The sequence below is a fragment of the Ylistrum balloti genome, unplaced genomic scaffold (assembly GCF_031769215.1).
Source record: "Ylistrum balloti isolate Yb309-2 unplaced genomic scaffold, AGI_CSIRO_Ybal_v1 Utg370828, whole genome shotgun sequence".
Lineage (NCBI taxonomy): Eukaryota > Metazoa > Mollusca > Bivalvia > Pectinida > Pectinidae > Ylistrum > Ylistrum balloti.
In genome coordinates, this window is record NW_026782478.1 from 306,860 (window position 1) to 329,997 (window position 23,138).

The following is a 23,138-nucleotide window of genomic DNA, read 5'->3' on the forward strand; positions in this document are numbered from 1 at the left end:
AGTATTGTTACTGGCAATGAGGCAGTGAACCTACAGTAATATATCACAACATCCTTTTATTTGCACCAGGGAAGATAACCTGGGAAATTTTAATCATGTCATACAAAAGTATGTGCATTTATATGTGATTGGAAATACTTTAAAATACAAAGCAAAACACTCAAAAACACAAAAACTAATGGAAAATATTATAGATGGTATAAATATATAACTTTACATCAGTGTTTATAGAGTGTAAGTGTCCGATCAATGGTTCTACAGACACTTAATCTCTGGGTTACAAAGAAATGTGTAGCCTATAGTGAATTAAAGAATGGGGGTTAATATAGTATACTGATGTCATAGTAACCTGGTAATACTGATGTCATAGTTACCTGGTAATACTGATGTCATAGTTACCTGGTAATACTGATGTCATAGTTACCTGGTAATACTGATGTCATAGTAATCCAGTAATGATGATGTCATAGTAACCTGGTAATACTGATGTCATAGTCATCCAGTATTGATGATGTCATAGTAACCTGGTAATACTGATGTCATAGTAACCTGGTAATACTGTTGTCATAGTAACCTGGTAATACTGATGTCACAGTAACCTGGTTATATGTTTTTTTCTTCGAAAAAAAAACACCCGCTTTTGTGAGAGGAAAAGTTTTTATAACATTCAGGACTTTGCTTTGAAAGATCAAATATAAATTCATGTACAAAAGAAAAACAATAACATATTTATAAAGGACAACAGAAGAATTCTAGAGAATTTTTTTAATACGATCTCTATATGCTCCGCACCAAAGTAGCAATATCAGAACCAAGTTATGTAAAGTGATATGAAGATCTATGGAAAATTCAAGAGCATTTTGAACACAAAAGATGTACTTAAAACCAAAATGAAAATTTGGGGACTGCCACAACTATAAATACCAGTAACAACAAATGTCTTACATATCATGTTAAATAAGTGAGATTCAATGTCAAATATCTCATCAATAGATAAAACACACAACCTTGTTATATGATATATAAAGATATATGGAGAGTAGACAGATTCATTCTGTGACATCAGAAATACTTTGACTTTCCACCCACATATAATATACAGTCTTATTTGGTATAGGCCAATGGCACTTGGATGACTCTTAAACATTTCTGTAAAACTCTTATGCAACCATTGCTGAATGTGGCACATCAATATTTTTTGCTGCCAACATCACAAAACTGTATACAGAGCGTTGAGGTGAGAGAACCAAAATGGGTTGACAGCCTTTATCAACAAACTAGATTTTACTAAACTCAGAGTTTCTGTTCAGAATCAACTAGAAAATTTCTTAAAATATAGTTAGGAATTATCATGTTTATATGTCATGTTTTACTGATGGTGAATCAAAAAGAATGTTAGTAATGTACTTGTTGTACAAACGACCACAATATTTTAGATTAGATATACTTTAATCAAACTAACTAAACCCTACAGAACACATCAATGTATTCACTTCCTGTCTGGATTTGCCTCTAGACAAATCCTCGCAGATGTCAGTCAGTCTGACAAAAATGTATGGTTTTGTTAGTAATTAAAACCCTGATGGAGAGCTATCGTGATCCTTGGTAATTGAAATAGCCAATAAGCATCCCCATTATTGATTTCTCCATCATCAACCAAAAGCGGATTACATGTGACCTATCCCTACTTTATAGGTAGTTGCAGACAAATCAGGACTTCTTACAGGTCAATGCCAAACTGTATTAAGGATTGTTAACTTGACACCATAAAACTTCATTTACTTTAAGATCTATTTAAAAAATATCTAAAAAGAAAAATGTGATATTTTTGTGTCTTTTTTTCTCACAAACACTTTCAATCAAAAACACTATTTTTTTCATGTTTTAGATTTTTAGGAAATTTTCTGAACATAAAACATCACCAGAATTGTATTGATCCTTAAAACCTTTAGACTGAATCTTAAAGACCAGCATCAAATTGGCCCATTCCCCATTAAATGTTACAGACATTCCTTGGGGAGATAGAAATAAAAAGGAAGAGGAGAAACTCCTAAATCCAGGTTACAAAGTAGTATTTTCTACTTTGTTCTAGAGCTATTGCTGACGTGTTTGCGCCTTCTCCCCCATTAAATCTTACAGCCATACCTTGAAAGGAGACAAAAACAAGAAAAGCAAGGGCCTAACTGAGGCACAATATACACCCGTCGCCAGTCTTCGATGGAGAAGCAGTATTTGACTGAATATCTAAGTTGTCTTGGAATAATCTGAATATCATTTTGGGAAGTTTTAGTCATGTCATACCACCATTTGCTAATATAGTATGTGAACTTATGATTTACATACACTATATACAAACAAAGGAAGTTAACGAAAAATCAACTAAGGGGGGATAACTCAGAAACTAAGCATAGGAGGCAGGCAATTTTTATATGCAACACTCCAGCATCTCTAGACATACATGTGTACCAATTATGGTGACCAGAGAGCAAGAAGTCATGAAGTTAAGACCCGGACAAGGAAAATTTACGAAAAATCAACTAAGGGGGAATAACTCAGAAACTGTCCATGCGAGATTGGCAATTTTCATAGGCGATACTTAGTCACCTTTAGATCTATATGTGTACAAAGTATGGTGACAATAGACCAAGGACTCACAAAGTTATGGCCCAGACAAGGAAAGTTTACGACAGACGGACCGACAACGCCATACCATAATACGTCCTGTCATAGGACGGGCATATAAAAAGAAGGGGGAGCAACTCCTGAATCCAGGTTTCAAAGCAGTATATTCTACTTTGTTCTAGAGCTAGATGCGCATGTGTTTCAGCCATAGACAGATGTCATCATTTGGGAGAAAAAAATAACAGAAACAGCCATCGTCAATCCATGCTTTACATCAAACCCTATCATTAAATCACGGATGTATCTATTTGATAATACAACTCTGATATCACTATTACATAATATGCAACACCTCCTGCTTGTCCTCTTATACACACTGATAATGTGCTGTTATTTTGAAGGCAATGAATTAAAGGTGTCCTGAGTGATATCTGATCTCAAAACAAATATTGCACAAAAACATTGCAACTGAAACAAAAAGTAAATGAGAATCACTTAATATTACAATAAAAGAATATGTACTGATAAATAAATAATAGAAGATTCAATTAGTATATCGTGGAAATGGTTTAGCATGAGACATCACAACTGTAGCTTAAATGCTAATCCTGGTGTCGGCTATTAGAACAACAGGTAATACTCTAATCACCTGAACAGATACGACAGTATCTTCAACTCACCTGATTTTGTCAGGTCCACATTACTCTAATCACCTGAACAGATACGACAGTATCTTCAACTCACCTGATTTTGTCAGGTCCACATTACTCTAATCACCTGAACAGATACGACAGTATCTTCAACTCACCTGATTTTGTCAGGTCCACATCAAACTGGCAATAGTGTAGACCTGCTCTAATTGTGAAAAATACTAAAATCATCTTAGGATTCCAGATTTTTATGTAGTATTTGAAAAAATTCAAAATCAGTTATCAAATGTAATCTGGTCAAAATAATGTTCAAACCTAACCTGGAATCTCATCAAAAGACAAATGATACCTATACAAACGAGTTGATAAAAGATCTTATTTGAGTGGAGGTTGGTGATACTGTTGGTGCCACATAATATAGTGACATCCATGGTAAGTGCTTTGATTCAAACAAAAGCTCCTGTCATTTTAAACAAGAAATGCTATTACCTTGTAGTGTTTGTATACATACATATGCATTGCTCATACATGCAACTTTCAATGTATTTAGAATGTTTCAACAGAACCCTGTCTAATCTGAACCCTTTGCACTCTAACCTGTCTATAACAGACAAGGTATAGTTATAATCTTTGAACCCTTTGCACTGTGTAGCACTATAACCTGTCTATAACAGACAAGGTATAGTGAAATAAAACCTCCCTGAAACAACCCCTGTGTAGCACAGACTTTGTAGTACTGCAACTTGTCTGAAACAACCCCTGTGTAGCACTATAACCTGTCTATAACAGACAAGGTATATAGAAACCTCCCTAATACTGCAACCTGAAACAACCCCTGTGTAGCACTATAATCTATAACAGACCCTTTGAAACCTCCTTAATCCAGAGTACTGCAACCTGTCTAAAACAACCCCTGTGTAGCACTATAACCTGTCTATAACAGACAAGGTATAGTTATGAAACCTCCCTAATCCAGACCCTTTGTAGTACTGCAACTTGTCTGAAACAACCCCTGTGTAGCACTATAACCTGTCTATAACAGACAAGGTATAGTTATGAAACCTCCCTAATCCAGACCCTTTGTAGTACTGCAACCTGTCTGAAACAACCCCTGTGTAGCACTATAACCTGTCTATAACAGACAAGGTATAGTTATGAAACCTCCTTAATCCAGACCCTTCGTAGTACTGCAACCTGTCTAAAACAACCCCTGTGTAGCACTATAACCTGTCTATAACAGACAAGGTATAGTTATGAAACCTCCCTAATCCAGACCCTTTGTAGTACTGCAACTTGTCTGAAACAACCCCTGTGTAGCACTATAACCTGTCTATAACAGACAAGGTATAGTTATGAAACCTGTCTAAAATAGACATTTTACAGAAGTAAAACCAGAATCAATCAGAAATTTTCAGTGTTAATCTTAGTAAATAGAACATTATGCCATGAAAACTTGACAATTTCAGACGAAAAAATAGGAATAATCAGGTAAATAAATTTTCTTATTTATGTCCTGAAAACAATTTCTGGTAGTTCTCTGAAAGTCCATGTATCATTTGGTCCAGAGAGCTCTCTGTTTGGACTGTTTCCCGAGTTGTTGGATTGTGCCAGCTTTATACATGCCAAGCTTTATGCCAGTTTTTGCTCTGTTTTCATTAAAATGTTTGACAGGGAAGGGACTAAAAGGCTGCTGTTTTGTGGATTTAGACATCATTGCTGACTTGCTCTTGGAATAATTTCCCAAATGTTCTGAAATCACCTGAGTTGACAGAACAGACTCCTGTGAACTCTGAGACAAGCTTCTTTCTGATCCAGACTTTTCACTGTAACTGTAACTAAAGCACCTATCTGAAGCAGAATCTGTTGGACTAAACAAGGAGCTAGAGTCGGAGTCTGAAGTTTGTCTTCTGGACTCCCGATCTCGTGAAATGATCACAGAAGATGAGTTGCTATCATAACTAGATGAATTTGCTCTTTCAATATCTAATTTTGACAGTCTTGTTCCACCATTTTGACTTGCATATTTATCTGATGTGAACCATTTTTCTGTTAAGTCTTTTACAACATCTTTTTCATGGTTAACTTGCTCTGAACTCACAGGAATATCACAGTTGGAAGCTAAAGTTGGGTCTGTTGGAGGTGTTTCCTGATTGCCATATTTCACACTCTCTATTTGGCCACCATGGGAGCTTAACTCATTCACATTCTCATCTCCAACTGAAGGATTGTCAGCAGCAGTAGCAGACATATTACTTGTCTTATCCTGAACTGTTTTATGTTCCTCCATATCAGCCTTGTCAACCATTTTTTTGTCAACAACATCTTCATGATCTTCCTTCTCAAAGAATAGATCTTCTTGTTTGAGATGTTCCAAGCTTAAGCTCTCAACATTTTTCCATATCAGAGGGAACATTTTTGGGCTTCCTTCCTCAGGACTAGATATACTAGAAATGTCCGAGATATTCGACATTGTGGAGACAGAAATACAGGAATGTGGAGACATATTGCCTTGATAATATTCTTGCTTTTCAGACCATTCATTTTCATTGCTGTGTGATGTTGTCTCACCAAAAACTTCTTCACTTTCTTCAGGTGAAATACAGACATCCAATTGTGAATCATCTTGTGTTGAAAGCTTACTATCACTATTAAGACTCATCTTCCTACTCAATTCTTGGTCTGATAAGTGTTTGCTTTCATACCTTTTGAACTCTTTTATTCTTGTGATATCTCCCTCTGAGCCTGACTTGTCCGTAAGTCTCCCTGATGGTGCTAACAACACATTGCTGCTGTTGGAATCTGTTTGTTGAACACAGGAAGCTTTCTCTATTTCTGTCCTCTCCCTCTCTTTTGATTTTTCAGATGGCCGACTTGACCTTCTACTGGGTGACTTTTGTTTTTTAACTTCCTGTAGAAAATGATGCACTATAGTTGCTTTGGGATATGCATTGGCTATCCTTGGACTTTCTGCGACCATTTTGTTTTTACCTCCGACAACACCTTTTCCTTTTCCCACAAATAAATGGTTAATGGCTTTTGGGGATTCTATTTTCGGGGTGATGAATTTGGTTTTTGCTTGTTGTTTGGCAGAAGCAGCTGCAAATAGAAATAAAAATCCTAAAATCACAAACTGTTTACAAATATGTATGTTTCTAGAAAGACATTCTCAATGAAAACAACTGATTAATAAGTACAATGTCCTTCAAACAACAGATCAAGATCATTAGACAAAGGGTAAGTTTCAGAAATGATTCTAGGCCAATAATTTCTTATATAAAAACATACCTGGTGCATCAAAGATGGATTTACACATACATACAATAATAAGAAGAATATGTATGAAATATCTCATCAGCCTGCGTAGGTTGGTGGAATAATCCATCCTATCACACTGTAGAGGACTGTGGTGTCACCATTCAGTGTAAAATACCTACTGGCTTCATAATAGCTTTACAAACAATAACTCCTAATTAGTAGTAAAAGTTAGCAGCTTGCTGGTACGCTAGATAACAAAAAGTGGCTTTGATACAGCCTACATAGAATCTGCTATGACTCATACAGATAGTGTTTGTATTAAGTGTACCATTATGCTGGCTCTGTGTCAGCCCAGTTGTACAGCTCGTACAAAGTACAAACTTTATGTGGGAATTATTGTTATACATGTACTGTTATGTGAGATAAATTTGAAGGGTTTTGTCACATATTTATCAGAATTAACTCCTACCTATTTTCAGTTGGTAGAATTTACTATCATAATGAAAACTTCATTTAATTTCTTGTTATTCATTTGAATGCCAAGATAATAAAAATGAAATTAATTAGTTAACAAATGACATACTAAACATCTAAACTCCCACGGAAATTCTTGGATGTTTAACTCACCAGCTGATAAGACTAAATCTGCCTCTTCAAGTGTCTCTTCCTACCTCCTTTACACACAGGCACTTTCCATCAATCAGAACTAATTAACCTCCTTAATGCCTTACCACTATACCCACTCACTTACCCACCAAAGTGACACTTACCAGGTATCTATCAGAAGTCACCTCCCCTTCCTTGAGGGACCATCCTAAAGGTGTTAATACTAACAAGAAGCTCACAGGCATTGCTTAATGGTTATCTGACTATAAAGATCTGTATATGAAAGTAGTCAAATATGCTTTAAATAAACTGATCCACACCTCTACAACTTACATAGAAGACATAGTTGGTTCATAACATTTTCTGCAAACTTGAAAGCATATTCTTTATACATGCACTACACAAATGCCATTACTCACATACTGTTTGTTGAAAAAGCATGCTACAGATTGAATATCAAGACCCTTGGCCTTTTGGTTATCAACAATTAGTTGCTTAATTGTTTCCACTCATTTGACCCCTGTAACCTTGAAAGTTGGTCAAGGTAATTAACAATAACAGATACAGTAATCCTTCATCCATTAATGCTTCAGACCCAATATCAGCACCCTGGGACCTTTTCGTTATTTTGAAGTTGCGTCAAGATTTCAATTTATTTGACACCTGTGATCTTGAAAAATAGTCAAGGTCAATAATGTTAACAAACTTGGCAGCCATTCATCCCAGCATGATACAGGCCAATATCAGCATTCTGGGCCTTTTGGTTACTGAGAATAATTCATTTGAATGGAATGTTAAGGCACGGCAGATGGCTGACAATGACAGATGAAACACAATGGCTATAAGTCGCCCTCACCCTGAGGGTCAGATGACCTAGAAATAGACCTCCAATAAAGGTTTTCATCTTTCTGTTACTTGATGTTTTCTCCTTCTATCAGGTAATTAGGTCAAATACTTCTCCCCTCCCTTACTCCACCCCTTCTTATAGGCGTGACTCTTCCCCTCCCTTACTCCACCCCTTCTTATAGGTGTGACTCTTCCCCTCCCTCTCCACCCCTTCTTATAGGTGTGACTCTTCCCCTCCCTTACTCCATCCCTTCCTATAGGTGTGACTCTTCCCCTCCCTCTCCACCCCTTCCTATAGGTGTGACTCTTCCCCTCCCTTACTCCACCCCTTCTTATAGGTGTGACTCTTCCCCTCCCTTACTCCACCCCTTCTTATAGGTGTGACTCTTCCCCTCCCACTCCACCCCTTCTTATAGGTGTGACTCTTCCCCTCCCTTACTCCACCCCTTCTTATACGTGTGACTCTTCCCCACCCTTACTCCACCCCTTCTTATAGGTGTGACTCTTCCCCTCCCTTACTCCACCCCTTCTTATACGTGTGACTCTTCCCCTCCCTCTCCACCCCTTCTTATAGGTGTGACTCTTCCCCTCCCTCTCCACCCCTTCCTATAGGTGTGACTCTTCCCCTCCCTTACTCCACCCCTTCTTATAGGTGTGACTCTTCCCCTCCCTTACTCCACCCCTTCTTATAGGTGTGACTCTTCCCCTCCCTTACTCCACCCCTTCTTATAGGTGTGACTCTTCCCCTCCCTTACTCCACCCCTTCTTATAGGTGTGACTCTTCCCCTCCCTTACTCCACCCCTTCTTATAGGTGTGACTCTTCCCCTCCCTTACTCCACCCCTTCTTATACGTGTGACTCTTCCCCTCCCTTACTCCACCCCTTCTTATAGGTGTGACTCTTCCCCTCCCTTACTCCACCCCTTCTTATACGTGTGACTCTTCCCCTCCCTCTCCACCCCTTCTTATAGGTGTGACTCTTCCCCTCCCTTACTCCACCCCTTCTTATACGTGTGACTCTTCCACTCCCTTACTCCACCCCTTCTTATAGGTGTGACTCTTCCCCTCCCTCTCCACCCCTTCTTATAGGTGTGACTCTTCCCCTCCCTTACTCCACCCCTTCTTATAGGTGTGACTCTTTCCCCTCCCTCTCCACCCCTTCTTATAGGTGTGACTCTTCCCCTCCCTTACTCCACCCCTTCTTATAGGTGTGACTCTTCCCCTCCCTTACTCCACCCCTTCTTATAGGTGTGACTCTTCCCCTCCCTTACTCCACCCCTTCTTATAGGTGTGACTCTTCCCCTCCCTCTCCACCCCTTCTTATAGGTGTGACTCTTCCCCTCCCTTACTCCACCCCTTCTTATAGGTGTGACTCTTCCCCTCCCTCTCCACCCCTTCTTATAGGTGTGACTCTTCCCCTCCCTTACTCCACCCCTTCTTATAGGTGTGACTCTTCCCCTCCCTTACTCCACCCCTTCTTATAGGTGTGACTCTTCCCCTCCCTTACTCCACCCCTTCTTATAGGTGTGACTCTTCCCCTCCCTCTCCACCCCTTCCTATAGGTGTGACTCTTCCCCTCCCTCTCCACCCCTTCTTATAGGTGTGACTCTTCCCCTCCCTCTCCACCCCTTCTTATAGGTGTGACTCTTCCCCTCCCTCTCCACCCCTTCCTATAGGTGTGACTCTTCCCCTCCCTTACTCCACCCCTTCTTATAGGTGTGACTCTTCCCCTCCCTCTCCATCCCTTCCTATAGGTGTGACTCTTCCCCTCCCTCTCCACCCCTTCCTATAGGTGTGACTCTTCCCCTCCCTCTCCACCCCTTCCTATAGGTGTGACTCTTCCCCTCCCTTACTCCACCCCTTCTTATAGGTGTGACTCTTCCCCTTCCTATAGGTGTGACTCTTCCCCTCCCTCTCCACCCCTTCCTATAGGTGTGACTCTTCCCCTCCCTCTCCATCCCTTCCTATAGGTGTGACTCTTCCCCTCCCTCTCCATCCCTTCCTATAGGTGTGACTCTTCCCCTCCCTTACTCCACTCCTTCTTATAGGTGTGACTCTTCCCCTCCCTCTCCACCCCTTCCTATAGGTGTGACTCTTCCCCTCCCTCTCCACCCTCTCCAATAACTGTGACGCTTTCTTTATTCTTTCCCTTCCACTAATTGTGATTTCTCCCTCATTCCACCGTCTCCCATTTGTCTCCTCCCCTTCCCTCCCCCTATCTTCACCCTTGGTGTGACTTCTCCCCGACACTCCTTCCACTTCCTTGTGACTCCATCTCATCCCTAGCTCTTTCCCCTCCCTTGCTTGTGGTTTCCCCTACTTTCCCTCCCTTGGTTGTAACTTCTCCCTTCATTCCTTTCTCTCCAGTGAGGGAATCTTCCCTGCCTCACCTGCAAGTATGATGTGAGCCTGTGTCTGCCTCTGTCTCAGTCGTTGGTACTGTTTTTTGAGTGAGCTGATGTCGGTGGACATGCGTTCCAAATACAGGTTACTGTTACTCAGAGCACTTGAGTCGAGCCCGGCTCCATATGCTCCAGGCCCTACTGATGAAATATCTGCACTTGACCCGGACATGTCTCCCTCTAACCCTGATAACAAATATAAGTACATACATGTAAGGACCTTATATGATGGATTTTTGATAATATAGTCTCAGTTCTATCTTTCAAAAAACAGCCAGCTTGATTTTCTTGGGGCTTTTTGAAACCTTAATATACATAAGTGTATTATCATATGAAATTTCAGAATATGTGGACCTCTGGATTCTGGAAAAAGAAAGTCCTGATGGACAGATACTGCTTAATGGACAGTGCGATTACAATGGGGCACCAGCACTTTCGTTTGGGCCCAAACAATTTAAAGTTGGTTGCTACTGTATAGAACACATGTGAAGCTTGCTGCATGCTGTACAAAACAAATGGAGAAAGATTCCCACTTCTTCATGTACACAAGTTACCAAAGTAGGAATCATTGAACCACAAATCTCAGATTTTCACCTAAGATTGCAAAGTCTTATTCTCAACTGACTGAGTTATCACTCTGTGTTATAACATTCCACATGGAAAATCCAGTACATTATGATCATAAGATCCAAGCACTGATAATGAATGAGAAACCTTTTCTGTGTACCTGATATTTGATTGTAACTCATTCAAGTAACATAAACAATGTACTATTTTCCAGAATTAAGAAATTCCATGCTTAAAGTACCTTTTGATTTTCCCTGTCCAATTTGACCTGGCAGTATTCCAGTGAAACATGTAATAGCTTCAAGGTCATCTTCATCAAGGTCATCTTCATCACTAGGTAACACCATTCCTCCAACAACGTTACCCTTCTTTGCACCTCCTGTACTGCTAAAAGGACGTATGTTGTATGTGTATTTCTCTCGTAGTTCCGGCAACTGCTGCATCGGGAAAGGAGCACAAGAGTAGATGAACTGTAAAAAGAAAAGAAAATTTTACTACATCAAATATAGAAAGGGAGGATTACAAATTGTGAGAAAGGATAAAGTATAAGTGGTTTAGAAGAAATGCAGTGATGATGGATGGTGGGGAATGGAATGTTGATGAATTGTGAGGAATGGAATGTTGATGAATTGTGAGGGACACAATGTAGATGAATTGTGAGGGACACAATGTAGATGAATTGTGAGGGATGGAATATAGATGAATTGTGAGGGACACAATGTAGATGAATTGTGAGGGATGGAATATAGATGAATTGTGAGGGACACAATGTAGATGAATTGTGAGGGATGGAATATAGATGAATTGTGAGGACACAATGTAGATGAATTGTGAGGGATGGAATGTTGATGAATTGTGAGGGATGGAATATAGATGAATTGTGAGGGACACAATGTTGATGAATTGTGAGGGATGGAATATAGATGAATTGTGAGGGATGGAATGTTGATGAATTGTGAGGAATAGAATGTAGATGAATTGTGAGGGATGGAATGTAGATGAATTGTGAGGGACACAATGTAGATGAATTGTGAGGGATGGAATATAGATGAATTGTGAGAGACACAACGTAGATGAATTGTGAGGGATGGAATATAGATGAATTGTGAGGGACACAATGTAGATGAATTGTGAGGGATGGAATATAGATGAATTGTGAGGAATGGAATGTTGATGAATTGTGAGGGATGGAATGTTGATGAATTGTGAGGAATAGAATGTAGATGAATTTTGAGGGAGTTGATGAATTGTGAGGGATGGAATGTTGATGAATTGTGAGGAATAGAATGTAGATGAATTGTGAGGGATGGAATGTTGATGAATTGTGAGGGATGGAATGTTAATGAATTGTGAGGGATGAGATATTGATGGATTGTGAGCGACCCAATGTGAGTGACCCAGTTTTGATGAATTGTGAGTGACCCAATGTTGATGGATTGTGAGTGATCCAATGTTGATGGATTGTGAGTGACCCAATGTTGATGGATTGTGAGTGATCCAATGTGAGTGACCCAGTTTTGATGAATTGTGAGTGACCCAATGTTGATGGATTGTGAGTGATCCAATGTGAGTGACCCAATGTTGATGGATTGTGAGTGACCCAATGTGAGTGACCCAGTTTTGATGAATTGTGAGTGACCCAATGTTGATGGATTGTGAGTGATCCAATGTTGATGGATTGTGAGTGACCCAATGTTGATGGATTGTGAGTGATCCAATGTGAGTGACCCAGTTTTGATGAATTGTGAGTGACCCAATGTTGATGGATTGTGAGTGATCCAATGTGAGTGACCCAATGTTGATGGATTGTGAGTGACCCAATGTGAGTGACCCAGTTTTGATGAATTGTGAGTGACCCAATGTTGATGGATTGTGAGTGACCCAATGTTGATGGATTGTGAGTGACCCAATGTTGATGGATTGTGAGTGACCCAATGTTGATGGATTGTGAGTGATCCAATGTGAGTGACCCAATGTTGATGGATTGTGAGTGACCCAGTTTTGATGAATTGTGAGTGACCCAATGTTGATGAATTGTGAGTGACCCAATGTTGATGAATTGTGAGTGACCCAATGTTGATGAATTGTGAGTGACCCAATGTTGATGAATTGTGAGTGACCCAATGTTGATGAATTGTGAGGAACAAAACATTGAGGGATTATGAGGCATCTAATGTTGATGGATGGGCATAAGTTGATAATGACTGATTTTCATGAATAGAATGCCAACTGATTGTGAAGAATGCAATGTTTATGGATTTTAAAAAATGGAATATTGATGGATGGTGAAAAGTGAATAATCACAGTGATGGATTGTGAGGAAGAGAATATTGAAGGATTCTGAGAGTGGAATATAGATGGATGATGGGTAATAGAATATTGATAATTGAGAGAAATAGACTACTGATTGGTTACAAGGAACACAATGTTGATGGATGTATTCTAAGAAAAGGTATGTTGATTATTGTCCAAGATAGCCAACTTTCATTTTTTTTCTGATCAGTCCAAAATTAGATGGGCACAACAAGAGACCAAGTGGAACCAACATATGAGATCTGAATGATATCCATAAAGTACTTTTCAAGAAGTAGCGATAGGAAACTTTATTGAAAAAATCGAAGATTGCCACCTGTCAGCCATTTTGTTGTTCTGGTCAGTCCCAAAATCAAATGGGCACAACTAGGGAACATGAGGAACCTTCATATGAAATTTGAGAATAGCCAACTATCTTATGATGGTGGGATTAAAAATTAATGCAGTCAACTCCTCATTAAATGTGTCTAGTTCTATAGATCTGCTTGGATAGACTATAGTAGTAGTACGGGCTGTTTAAAGATCAATATCATTAACTGGAACATCATTCCCTCAGGCCAAACAATCATTTTAATTTATAACAGCTTGATGTCAGTTTCGAAGTTTTTGCTCTTTGAAATGTCTGCCTTGATCAATAATTACTGTCAGATCCTTCGAGAATTTGGAAATTGAAGATTTGTTTGAGAAGATGAAACTTGACGTATAAAATCTATCAATTTCAGATTCAGGTAATGTTTCCCATGTGGAGTAGCATATAATAACTGTTATATAATGACACGATACCAACAACACACCTCAAGCTGTAATCAAATGTCATCATACAGTTTAAATTTCTATACTGTTATATCAACTATCAAATATAAGTATGAAGTTCCAAAAAGACCATTAAATCTATAAAACTCATTAAACAGCTTAACAATTCAGTAGATCAAGATTTCATATTTCTATTTAAAGATAGAGAACATTTATCTCCATTCTGAATTATAAGACACTGATTTAAAAGAAATAAAAAACATTTAACTTTATCCTTCATCTTCGATGATTACAAAGTCATTTTGTTTCTCTAGTCAGTTCATTATCATAGGACAAAAGCATAGATTTTCATTATCAAAGGACAAAAGCATAGATTTTCATTATCAAAGGACAAAAGCATAGATTTTCATTATCAAAGGACAAAAGCATAGATTTTCATTATCAAAGGACAAAAGCATAGATTTTCATTATCAAAGGACAAAAGCATAGATTTTCATTATCATTGGACAAAAGTATAGATTTTCATTATCAAAGGACAAAAGCATAGATTTTCATTATCAAAGGACAAAAGCATAGATTTTCATTATCATTGGATAATAACATGGATTGTCTTCATTAAACATAGATTGCCCCTCATTTTTGAAAAGTACATGTTATATCCCTAATAGCTTGTGAGAACTGTACAGCAGTATCTCTGTCATAAAGCTTGGTGAGATGACTTCAGGGTGTATACATTAGTTTTAATGTAAGGTCTGATGTAATCAATATGTTGCCATATAAGTTACATCATGCAATAGCTTGTGATGTCAAACAATGTTTTACTCAGTCAGGTGGTGGGCTTATTACGGGACAAAAAAAAACTTTGTTTAAATCCTTAAATTCTTATTAAGATTTACAGCTGTATAATTATGGTGATATTGGTGATATTTAACACTCTGAATAAAATGCATGAAAGACTTTTCTTGATACATATAAAATGTCTTAAGAACAACAGTGGATCACCAAGCTGACCTTGATAAGGGCATCTGCATCAAAGATCTTGCCGTCCATCATGTCCTGAGTAAGTAGTCCCATCAGTGAATAGAACTCATCTGCACTTCCCACGGACAGAATACGCCTGAAAAAAGACACACAATTATAGATACAGCCAACATCAGTGAATAGAACTCATCTGCACTTCCCACAGACAGAATACGCCTGAAAAAAGACACACAATTATAGATACGGCCAACATCAGTGAATAGAACTCATCTGCACTTCCCACAGACAGAATACATCTGAAAAAAGACACACAATTATAGATACGGCCAACATCAGTGAATAGAACTAATCTGCACTTCCCACGGACAGAATACACCTGAAAAAAGACACACAATTGTAGATACGGCCAACATCTGTGAATAGAACTCATCTGCACTTCCAACGGACAGAATACGCCTGAAAAAAGACACACAATTATAGATATGGCCAACATCTGTGAATAGAACTCATCTGCACTTCCTACGGACAGAATACGCCTGAAAAAAGACACACAATTATAGATACGGCCAACATCTGTGAATAGAAATCATCTGCACTTCCCACGGACAGAATACGCCTGAAAAAAGACACACAATTATAGATACAGCCAACATCAGTGAATAGAACTCATCTGCACTTCCCACAGACAGAATACACCTGAAAAAAGACACACAATTATAGATACGGCCAACATCAGTGAATAGAACTCATCTGCACTTCCCACGGACAGAATACACCTGAAAAAAAGACACACAATTGTAGATATGGCCAACATCTGTGAATAGAACTCATCTGCACTTCCAACGGACAGAATACGCCTGAAAAAAGACACACAATTATAGATACGGCCAACATCTGTGAATAGAACTCATCTGCACTTCCTACGGACAGAATACGCCTGAAAAAAGACACACAATTATAGATACGGCCAACATCTGTGAATAGAACTCATCTGCACTTCCTACGGACAGAATACGCCTGAAAGAAGACACACAATTATGGATATGGCCAACATCTGTGAATAGAACTCATCTGCACTTCCTACGGACAGAATACGCCTGAAAAAAGACACACAATTATAGATATGGCCAACATCTGTGAATAGAACTCATCTGCATCTGACACACTTCCTACGAACTCATCTGCACTTCCTACAGAATACGCCTGAAAAAAGACACACAATTATAGATACGGCCAACATCTGTGAATCCCACAGACAGAACACGCCTGAAAAAAGACACACAATTATAGATACGGCCAACATCTGTGAATAGAACTCATCTGCACTTCCCACAGACAGAACACGCCTGAAAAAAGACACACAATTATAGATACAGTCAACATCTGTGAATAGAACTCATCTGCACTTCCCACAGACAGAATACGCCTGAAAAAAGACACACAATTATAGATAATGCCAACATCAGTGAATGTTATTTTCTGACAACACAAGGCAAATCTTTTCACTGTTGTTCAATGAGGTATTTCCATAAAAATTCCATTAGTCCTTTGGTTTTATCACCTTCTCTCTAATTCAGTTCTGTCTCTGGTTTTATCTTTCCATTAACACAGATCAACATCAACACACATCCAATGTTCTGGCTACTTTATATATAAAAAAACAATATTCTTTCTAATACAACCATTATTGCTATTTTTTGTAAGTTCTCAAGGAAATTAAAGGTCATTCATGAAATTTATAAATTTATCAAATGTTCAAACAAAAATTTGGAAAAAAAGAAATCATCCCATAAATTTGTTTCCAAAACCTTCTTCCCAGAAAATAAAATTGCGGTGTTTTTTGTAAAACATAATCAATGGATATTATACCTGGCACATTAACAAGATTGATGATTGTTGTATGGTTAACTATCACAAGACTGTCATGTGGTTATTTATCACAAAAATTTCTCTTAGCAAATCTGGATTGAGATTCCCTTTACACATTTACATTCAACTGTACTTTAATTTTTTACATTTTGTTGAAGATACAGAACTGTTGGAGGATTGATGGTGTTATCTTTGTACAAATGGAAATATTGATGTAATACTGTTGACTATCAACAATGAAAAATACACTATACTTAATGCCATTAGAGAATTCTGGAACATTACATGAGAAGTCACAATAATGTCTAATTGAAACACTATTCTGTAGTATCAAAGGATAATTCAGTGAAAATAAGAAAGGTTTTTCCATCAAATTAAGTAGGGAAAAGTTGTGGGTCCCCATGCCAGACAACAATGATTTGTGTAATGTAGTGATGAGTGTCACACAGTTCTATCTGTAATAGAAACAATGCTTGTCAGTGTCCCTGGAGTCTGCCATATAAAGTCTGGTAAAACACAGACAGATTTCATCCCAATGGAAAACATGTGACATGCATAGATTTATAACAAAATACATTTCTGGATAATTCAGCCATTTTTTAGTATATCTAAATAACATGATAATGAGAAAATCAACACATGATGATACACTTCTGTCTCTTAGTTCTGGAACAAGTCAGAGACACAAAAACAAAAAATCCCAAGGGTTCCCAGAATTATGCGATACCTAGAAGAAGACAGGGTAACCATACATATCTTGTCTGGTACATGTTATTTACAGGCCTGACATTGTAACTACACAGACCTATGTTATTTACAGGCTTGACATTGTAACTACACATACCTATGTTAATTACAGGCCTGACATTGTAACTACACATACCTATGTTATTTACAGGCCTGACATTGTAACTACACATACCTATGTTATTTACAGGCCTGACATTGTAACTACACATACCTATGTTATTTACAGGCCTGACATTGTAACTACACATACCTTGTCTGGTACATGTTATTTACAGGCCTGACATTGTAACCACACAGACCTTGTCTGGTACATGTTATTTACAGGCCTGACATTGTAACTACACATACCTTGTCTGGTACATGTTATTTACAGGCCTGACATTGTAACTACACATACCTATGTTATTTACAGGCCTGACATTGTAACTACACATACCTATGTTATTTACAGGCCTGACATTGTAACTACACATATTGTAACTACACATACCTGTTATTTACAGGCCTGACATTGTAACTACACATACCTATGTTATTTACAGGCCTGACATTGTAACTACACATACCTTGTCTGGTACATGTTATTTACAGGCCTGACATTGTAACTACACATACCTATGTTATTTACAGGCCTGACATTGTAACTACACATTCCTTGTCTGGTACATGTTATTTACAGGCCTGACATTGTAACTACACATACCTATGTTATTTACAGGCCTGACATTGTAACTACACATACCTTGTCTGGTACATGTTATTTACCTGACATTGTAACTACACAGACCTATAATATTTACAGGCATGACATTGTAACTACAACTACAGGGAATTTAAGGTAAAGTTATGTCCCCTTACACCAGCATTTTCAGAGAATTTAAAGTAAAGTTATGTCCCTTTACACCAACATTTTCAAGGAATTTAAGGTAAAGTTATGTCCCCTTACACCAACTTTTCACGCAATTTAAGGTAAAGTTATGTCCCCTTACACCAGCATTTTCAGGGAATTTAAGTTAAGGTGATATCCATTTACATCAACATTTACTGGGAATTTAAGGTAAAGTTATGTCCCCCAGAGTATAAATGTATGAATTCTTGGTCCTTAAACTAACCATGTGGTTAAACGATAAGTTTGACTCACATAGTGCTTTATCTTAATACTGACCTTGAAAGTTTGCCCCAAATAGCAAGAGCAGTGCGGAGCAGGATTTCAGATCCCTCTAGCAGGATGGAATCCCAAACCCGCAGAACAACGGCCTTTGGAAGACACGTGGCAAACATGGTGAGAAACCACTGCATGGTGAATACATTGGTTAGGGGAGGCTCATAGTTAGCACCTGTAACAAGTCAACCAGAAAATACAAGTTAAGGGCAGCAAATCAACCAGAAAACATAAGTTAAGGGCGGCTCTTTCTTAGCACCAGTTACAAGTCAATCAGAGAGCACTAGTTAGGGGAAGCTCTTTGTTAGCACCAGTTACAAGTCAATTAGGAAGCACAACAAGTTAGGGGAAGCTCTTTGTTAGCACCAGTTACAAGTCAATCAGGAAGCACAACAAGTTAGGGGAAGCTCTTTGTTAGCACCAGTTACAAGTCAATTAGGAAGCACAACAAGTTAGGGGAAGCTCTTTGTTAGCACCAGTTACAAGTCAATCAGAAAGCACAACAAGTTAGGGGAGGCTCTTTGTTAGCACCAGTTACAAGTCAATCAGGAAGCACAACAAGTTAGGGGAAGCTCTTTGTTAGCACCGATTACAAGTCAATCAGGAAGCACAACAAGTTAGGGGAAGCTCTTTGTTAGCACCAGTTACAAGTCAATTAGGAAGCACAACAAGTTAGGGGAAGCTCTTTGTTAGCACCAGTTACAAGTCAATCAGGAAGCACAACAAGTTAGGGGAAGCTCTTTGTTAGCACCAGTTACAAGTCAATCAGGAAGCACAACAAGTTAGGGGAAGCTCTTTGTTAGCACCAGTTACAAGTCAATCAGGAAGCACAACAAGTTAGGGGAAGCTCTTTGTTAGCACCAGTTACAAGTCAATCAGGGAGCACAACAAGTTAGGGGAAGCTCTTTGTTAGCACCAGTTACAAGTCAATTAGGAAGCACAACAAGTTAGGGGAAGCTCTTTGTTAGCTCCAGTTACAAGTCAATCAGGGAGCACAACAAGTTAGGGGAAGCTCTTTGTTAGCACCAGTTACAAGTCAATCAGGGAGCACAACAAGTTAGGGGAAGCTCTTTGTTAGCACCAGTTACAAGTCAATCAGGGAGCACTAGTTAGGGGAAGCTCTTTGTTAGCACCAGTTACCAGTCAATCAGGAAGCACAACAAGTTAGGGGAAGCTCTTTGTTAGCACCAGTTACAAGTCATTCAGAGAGCACAACAAGTTAGGGGAGGCTCTTTGTTAGCACCAGTTACCAGGCTTGTAATTAGCTTCTGTATCAAGTCAATCAGGAATACTACATGGTGAATACAAAAATGGTACCAGTGTATTTGTCTTTCTCCTAAACCTTTTGATACCAACTTTCAGCTTAATCAAACTAAATCTTCATTTTGACCAATCAGAAGTTCTAATGTGTTCCCATGGTTATAGCTTTGGAACACATTATATGTTAAATTATAGGCTATAATTAGCTACATCATGTGATAAAGTTTAATTAAAATCAATGAAAGTTCTAAGAGTTATGGCACTTTTTATTAAAACCTGTACATAGTGACCTGGTTACCATGGCAACCCAAATTTCTGTGAAAAAAAAGACTGCATGTACACTTGCACATCTGCACATAGTCCCTTATATCCTTGTGCAGTTTCACTGAAATCAGTCCACGACATCAGGAGCAATTGGATCTTATGTGGTTACCATAGTAACTAAATGGCATCAGATGTTTTTTCAAAATGGTACCGCAGTAATTGCCTTCCCTCAAAACCTTTGTATATCAATTTGCAGCAAAATCCTCTCAATTTTGACCAATCAGATTCCTCTATCATGTTTCAGTAATTACAGTTCTAGAAACACCTGATGTGTCAACTTACAGCCATTGATAAATCACAACACTTGACCAAGTTTCAATAAAATTGAGCGAAGTATTAAAATGTTACGGCCATTATATAAAAAACCTATGTATAGTGAGCTGGTTACCATGGTGACCTAAATTTCTGCTAAATAATCCTACATGCATATCTACACATGGTTCTAACCATTCCTGTGAAGTTTCATCAAAATCTGTTCACAGGTTTAGGGGAATTTGTCCAGACAATTTTTTTTCCTGAAAACCTGTGTATAGTGACCTAATTATCATGCCACCTGAATTTCTGCTGAAAAACCCTGTATGCACATCTATGACCAACATAATGTTTCTATGGACAGACAGACAAGCAGAGCACTGCTTCCATAACAAATGTATTTGTTTTTGTAAGATATTAATCTTCACAATCAAATAATACAATGGGCCAATGTTATGGAACTATCCATCCTTCTACATTATCCAACATTAACACTGTCAGACTACAATCATTTCTCTTAATAAAGATGTATCCTTTTTTATTTGTTCCCAATTTTGTTTTGCTTCCTGGAAGACATGTGAAGTTTCCAGTTTTCTATGGCGAGAAAATTGGATGTCTTCGTGTATAAAATTTCAGATCCTTTTTCAATTCATTTCTATTTGCTATTTTCACCATCGATGAATTCAGGCAATCTCAGAATTCAAATTGACTGCTTTTACACATTTTATAGTCACATAAAAATGCAGCAGATCATATGGCCATTTCTAACACCACACCCACACAAGTCAGATCAATATGTGTCAGCAATGCTTTGTATCTCAGGAACAAAGGATCAGATACAGGCAACCCGATGTAACTACAGCCAGAGAAGGTGAAAAATCGGATGCTGACAGAAGAGAAAGTCACTTGTCCAGAAACGTGTTGTTATGTAATAATGTTTTCTAATCATCAAACCATCTACGAGCTGATATGAAGAGCCTAATTTAACATTCATTGTAAACATGTTTCACTGGGGATAATTATTAGCAACTTATTGCAATTACTTTTAATGGATGTCAGTTCTATCTTTGGAGAAATAAAGATGATTTTTTTCCTTATTTTTACACAGTAAAACTGACATGATGGTTTTGTAACCGACTTACCGGTGGTTTTGTCCTGGGCTGCATACTGTAGATAATCTAGGTGTTTGGAAAGCTTGGGAAACATCAGTCCGAGTAAATCCCTAAACACTGCCATGTCTACAGACAGGGCACGCAGGTTGTTAGCAAAGTAACTGTCTGGTAACACATGGTCGATCAAGTAGATCATCACCTAACAAACGGTAATTTCTATTTAGAAAAGTGAATGTCAACTGGGAAGGAAAAAGACAGAAATACCCCCTTTTTGTTTACTGTATATTTAATTAGACAACAGGAACAACAACATACCTGGATGAATAAGAGGTGGATAATGAGGAAAGTTTTCATTTACCAGACCTGAGAGATTTACAAACATAAATTATTTACAAATAAGGATGGTAATTACATAAGGTAGTTTCACAGGTATAAAGTACACTTATAACTCATTCATGTAATGAAGCCAAAAACTGTAACTGTATTACAGGTACAGGTATTACAGGTACACAGGTACAGGTATTACAGGTACACAGGTACAGGTATTACAGGTACACAGGTACAGGTATTACAGGTACACAGGTACAGGTATTACAGGTACACAGGTACAGGTATTACAGGTACACAACTCAAACAGCCTTTTTTTCGTTGCTGTTTACAATTTTAAAAAAATCATTTTCCTACTGAGAAAAAACCATTAAAACCTATTTTTCAGAGCGAAGAAGAATTGATCGAAAATGTGATGATACATAATTTGGTACAATCACTTCTAAACAAATACACCTTTAGACAATAATGAATGAACACTTCATGCAATCTTGTCAACCCATTACTGTGTTCACTAAAACAAGCATCCTCCAGATATCAATAACAGAATGGAACTGACACAACTATAGATTTTCTACAAGCCTTGTGTGAAATCAGTCAAAGGTCAAGGTTACCATGAGGGCATCATCTTCCTTCCTCTCCATGACTTCCAGTAAAAGAGCAGCGATGACATTGAAGCCTTGACAGTAGCCAACAGACTTGTTCCATCTCGCATAGGCCAGCAGTACACGCTTCAATACAGCACGATCCTCATCATTATCCTGACCACTGAATCCACTACAGCCTGTACGATGGAGATCCTGTAAACAAGGGCAGACAACTATGTAAAACATTACACAGCATGCTTTGTAAACAAGGGCAGACAACTATGTAAAACATTACACAGCATGCTTTGTAAACAAGGGCAGGTAACTTAGTAAAACAGCTTACAGCATAATAAGTAAAGGAGGGCATGAAAAGTTTGTAAAACAGCAACCAGTATATTACATAAACAAAGGCTGGCAACTTCATAAAACACTCTAGTGTTGCATTAGCCCAAAACTCTAGTGTTACATTACCCAAAACTCTAGTGTTACATTACCAACAAC

General features: G+C 38.3%; 1 protein-coding gene across 1 annotated transcript in view; it reads right to left on the bottom strand.

Moving 5' to 3' along the window:
* Positions 1-4,824: 4,824 nt before the first annotated feature.
* The window catches only part of LOC132558810 (TBC1 domain family member 30-like), a 76,232-nt gene continuing 57,918 nt past the window's right edge, over positions 4,825-23,138 (bottom strand). The window contains exons 5-11 of the mRNA XM_060223419.1: positions 22,665-22,850; positions 21,754-21,922; positions 18,779-18,950; positions 15,025-15,130; positions 11,189-11,417; positions 10,369-10,566; positions 4,825-6,368 (exon numbers count right to left, since the gene is read on the bottom strand). Of these exons, the coding sequence (XP_060079402.1) occupies positions 4,825-6,368; positions 10,369-10,566; positions 11,189-11,417; positions 15,025-15,130; positions 18,779-18,950; positions 21,754-21,922; positions 22,665-22,850 (2,604 nt within the window). The remainder of the gene's footprint in view (positions 6,369-10,368; positions 10,567-11,188; positions 11,418-15,024; positions 15,131-18,778; positions 18,951-21,753; positions 21,923-22,664; positions 22,851-23,138) is intronic.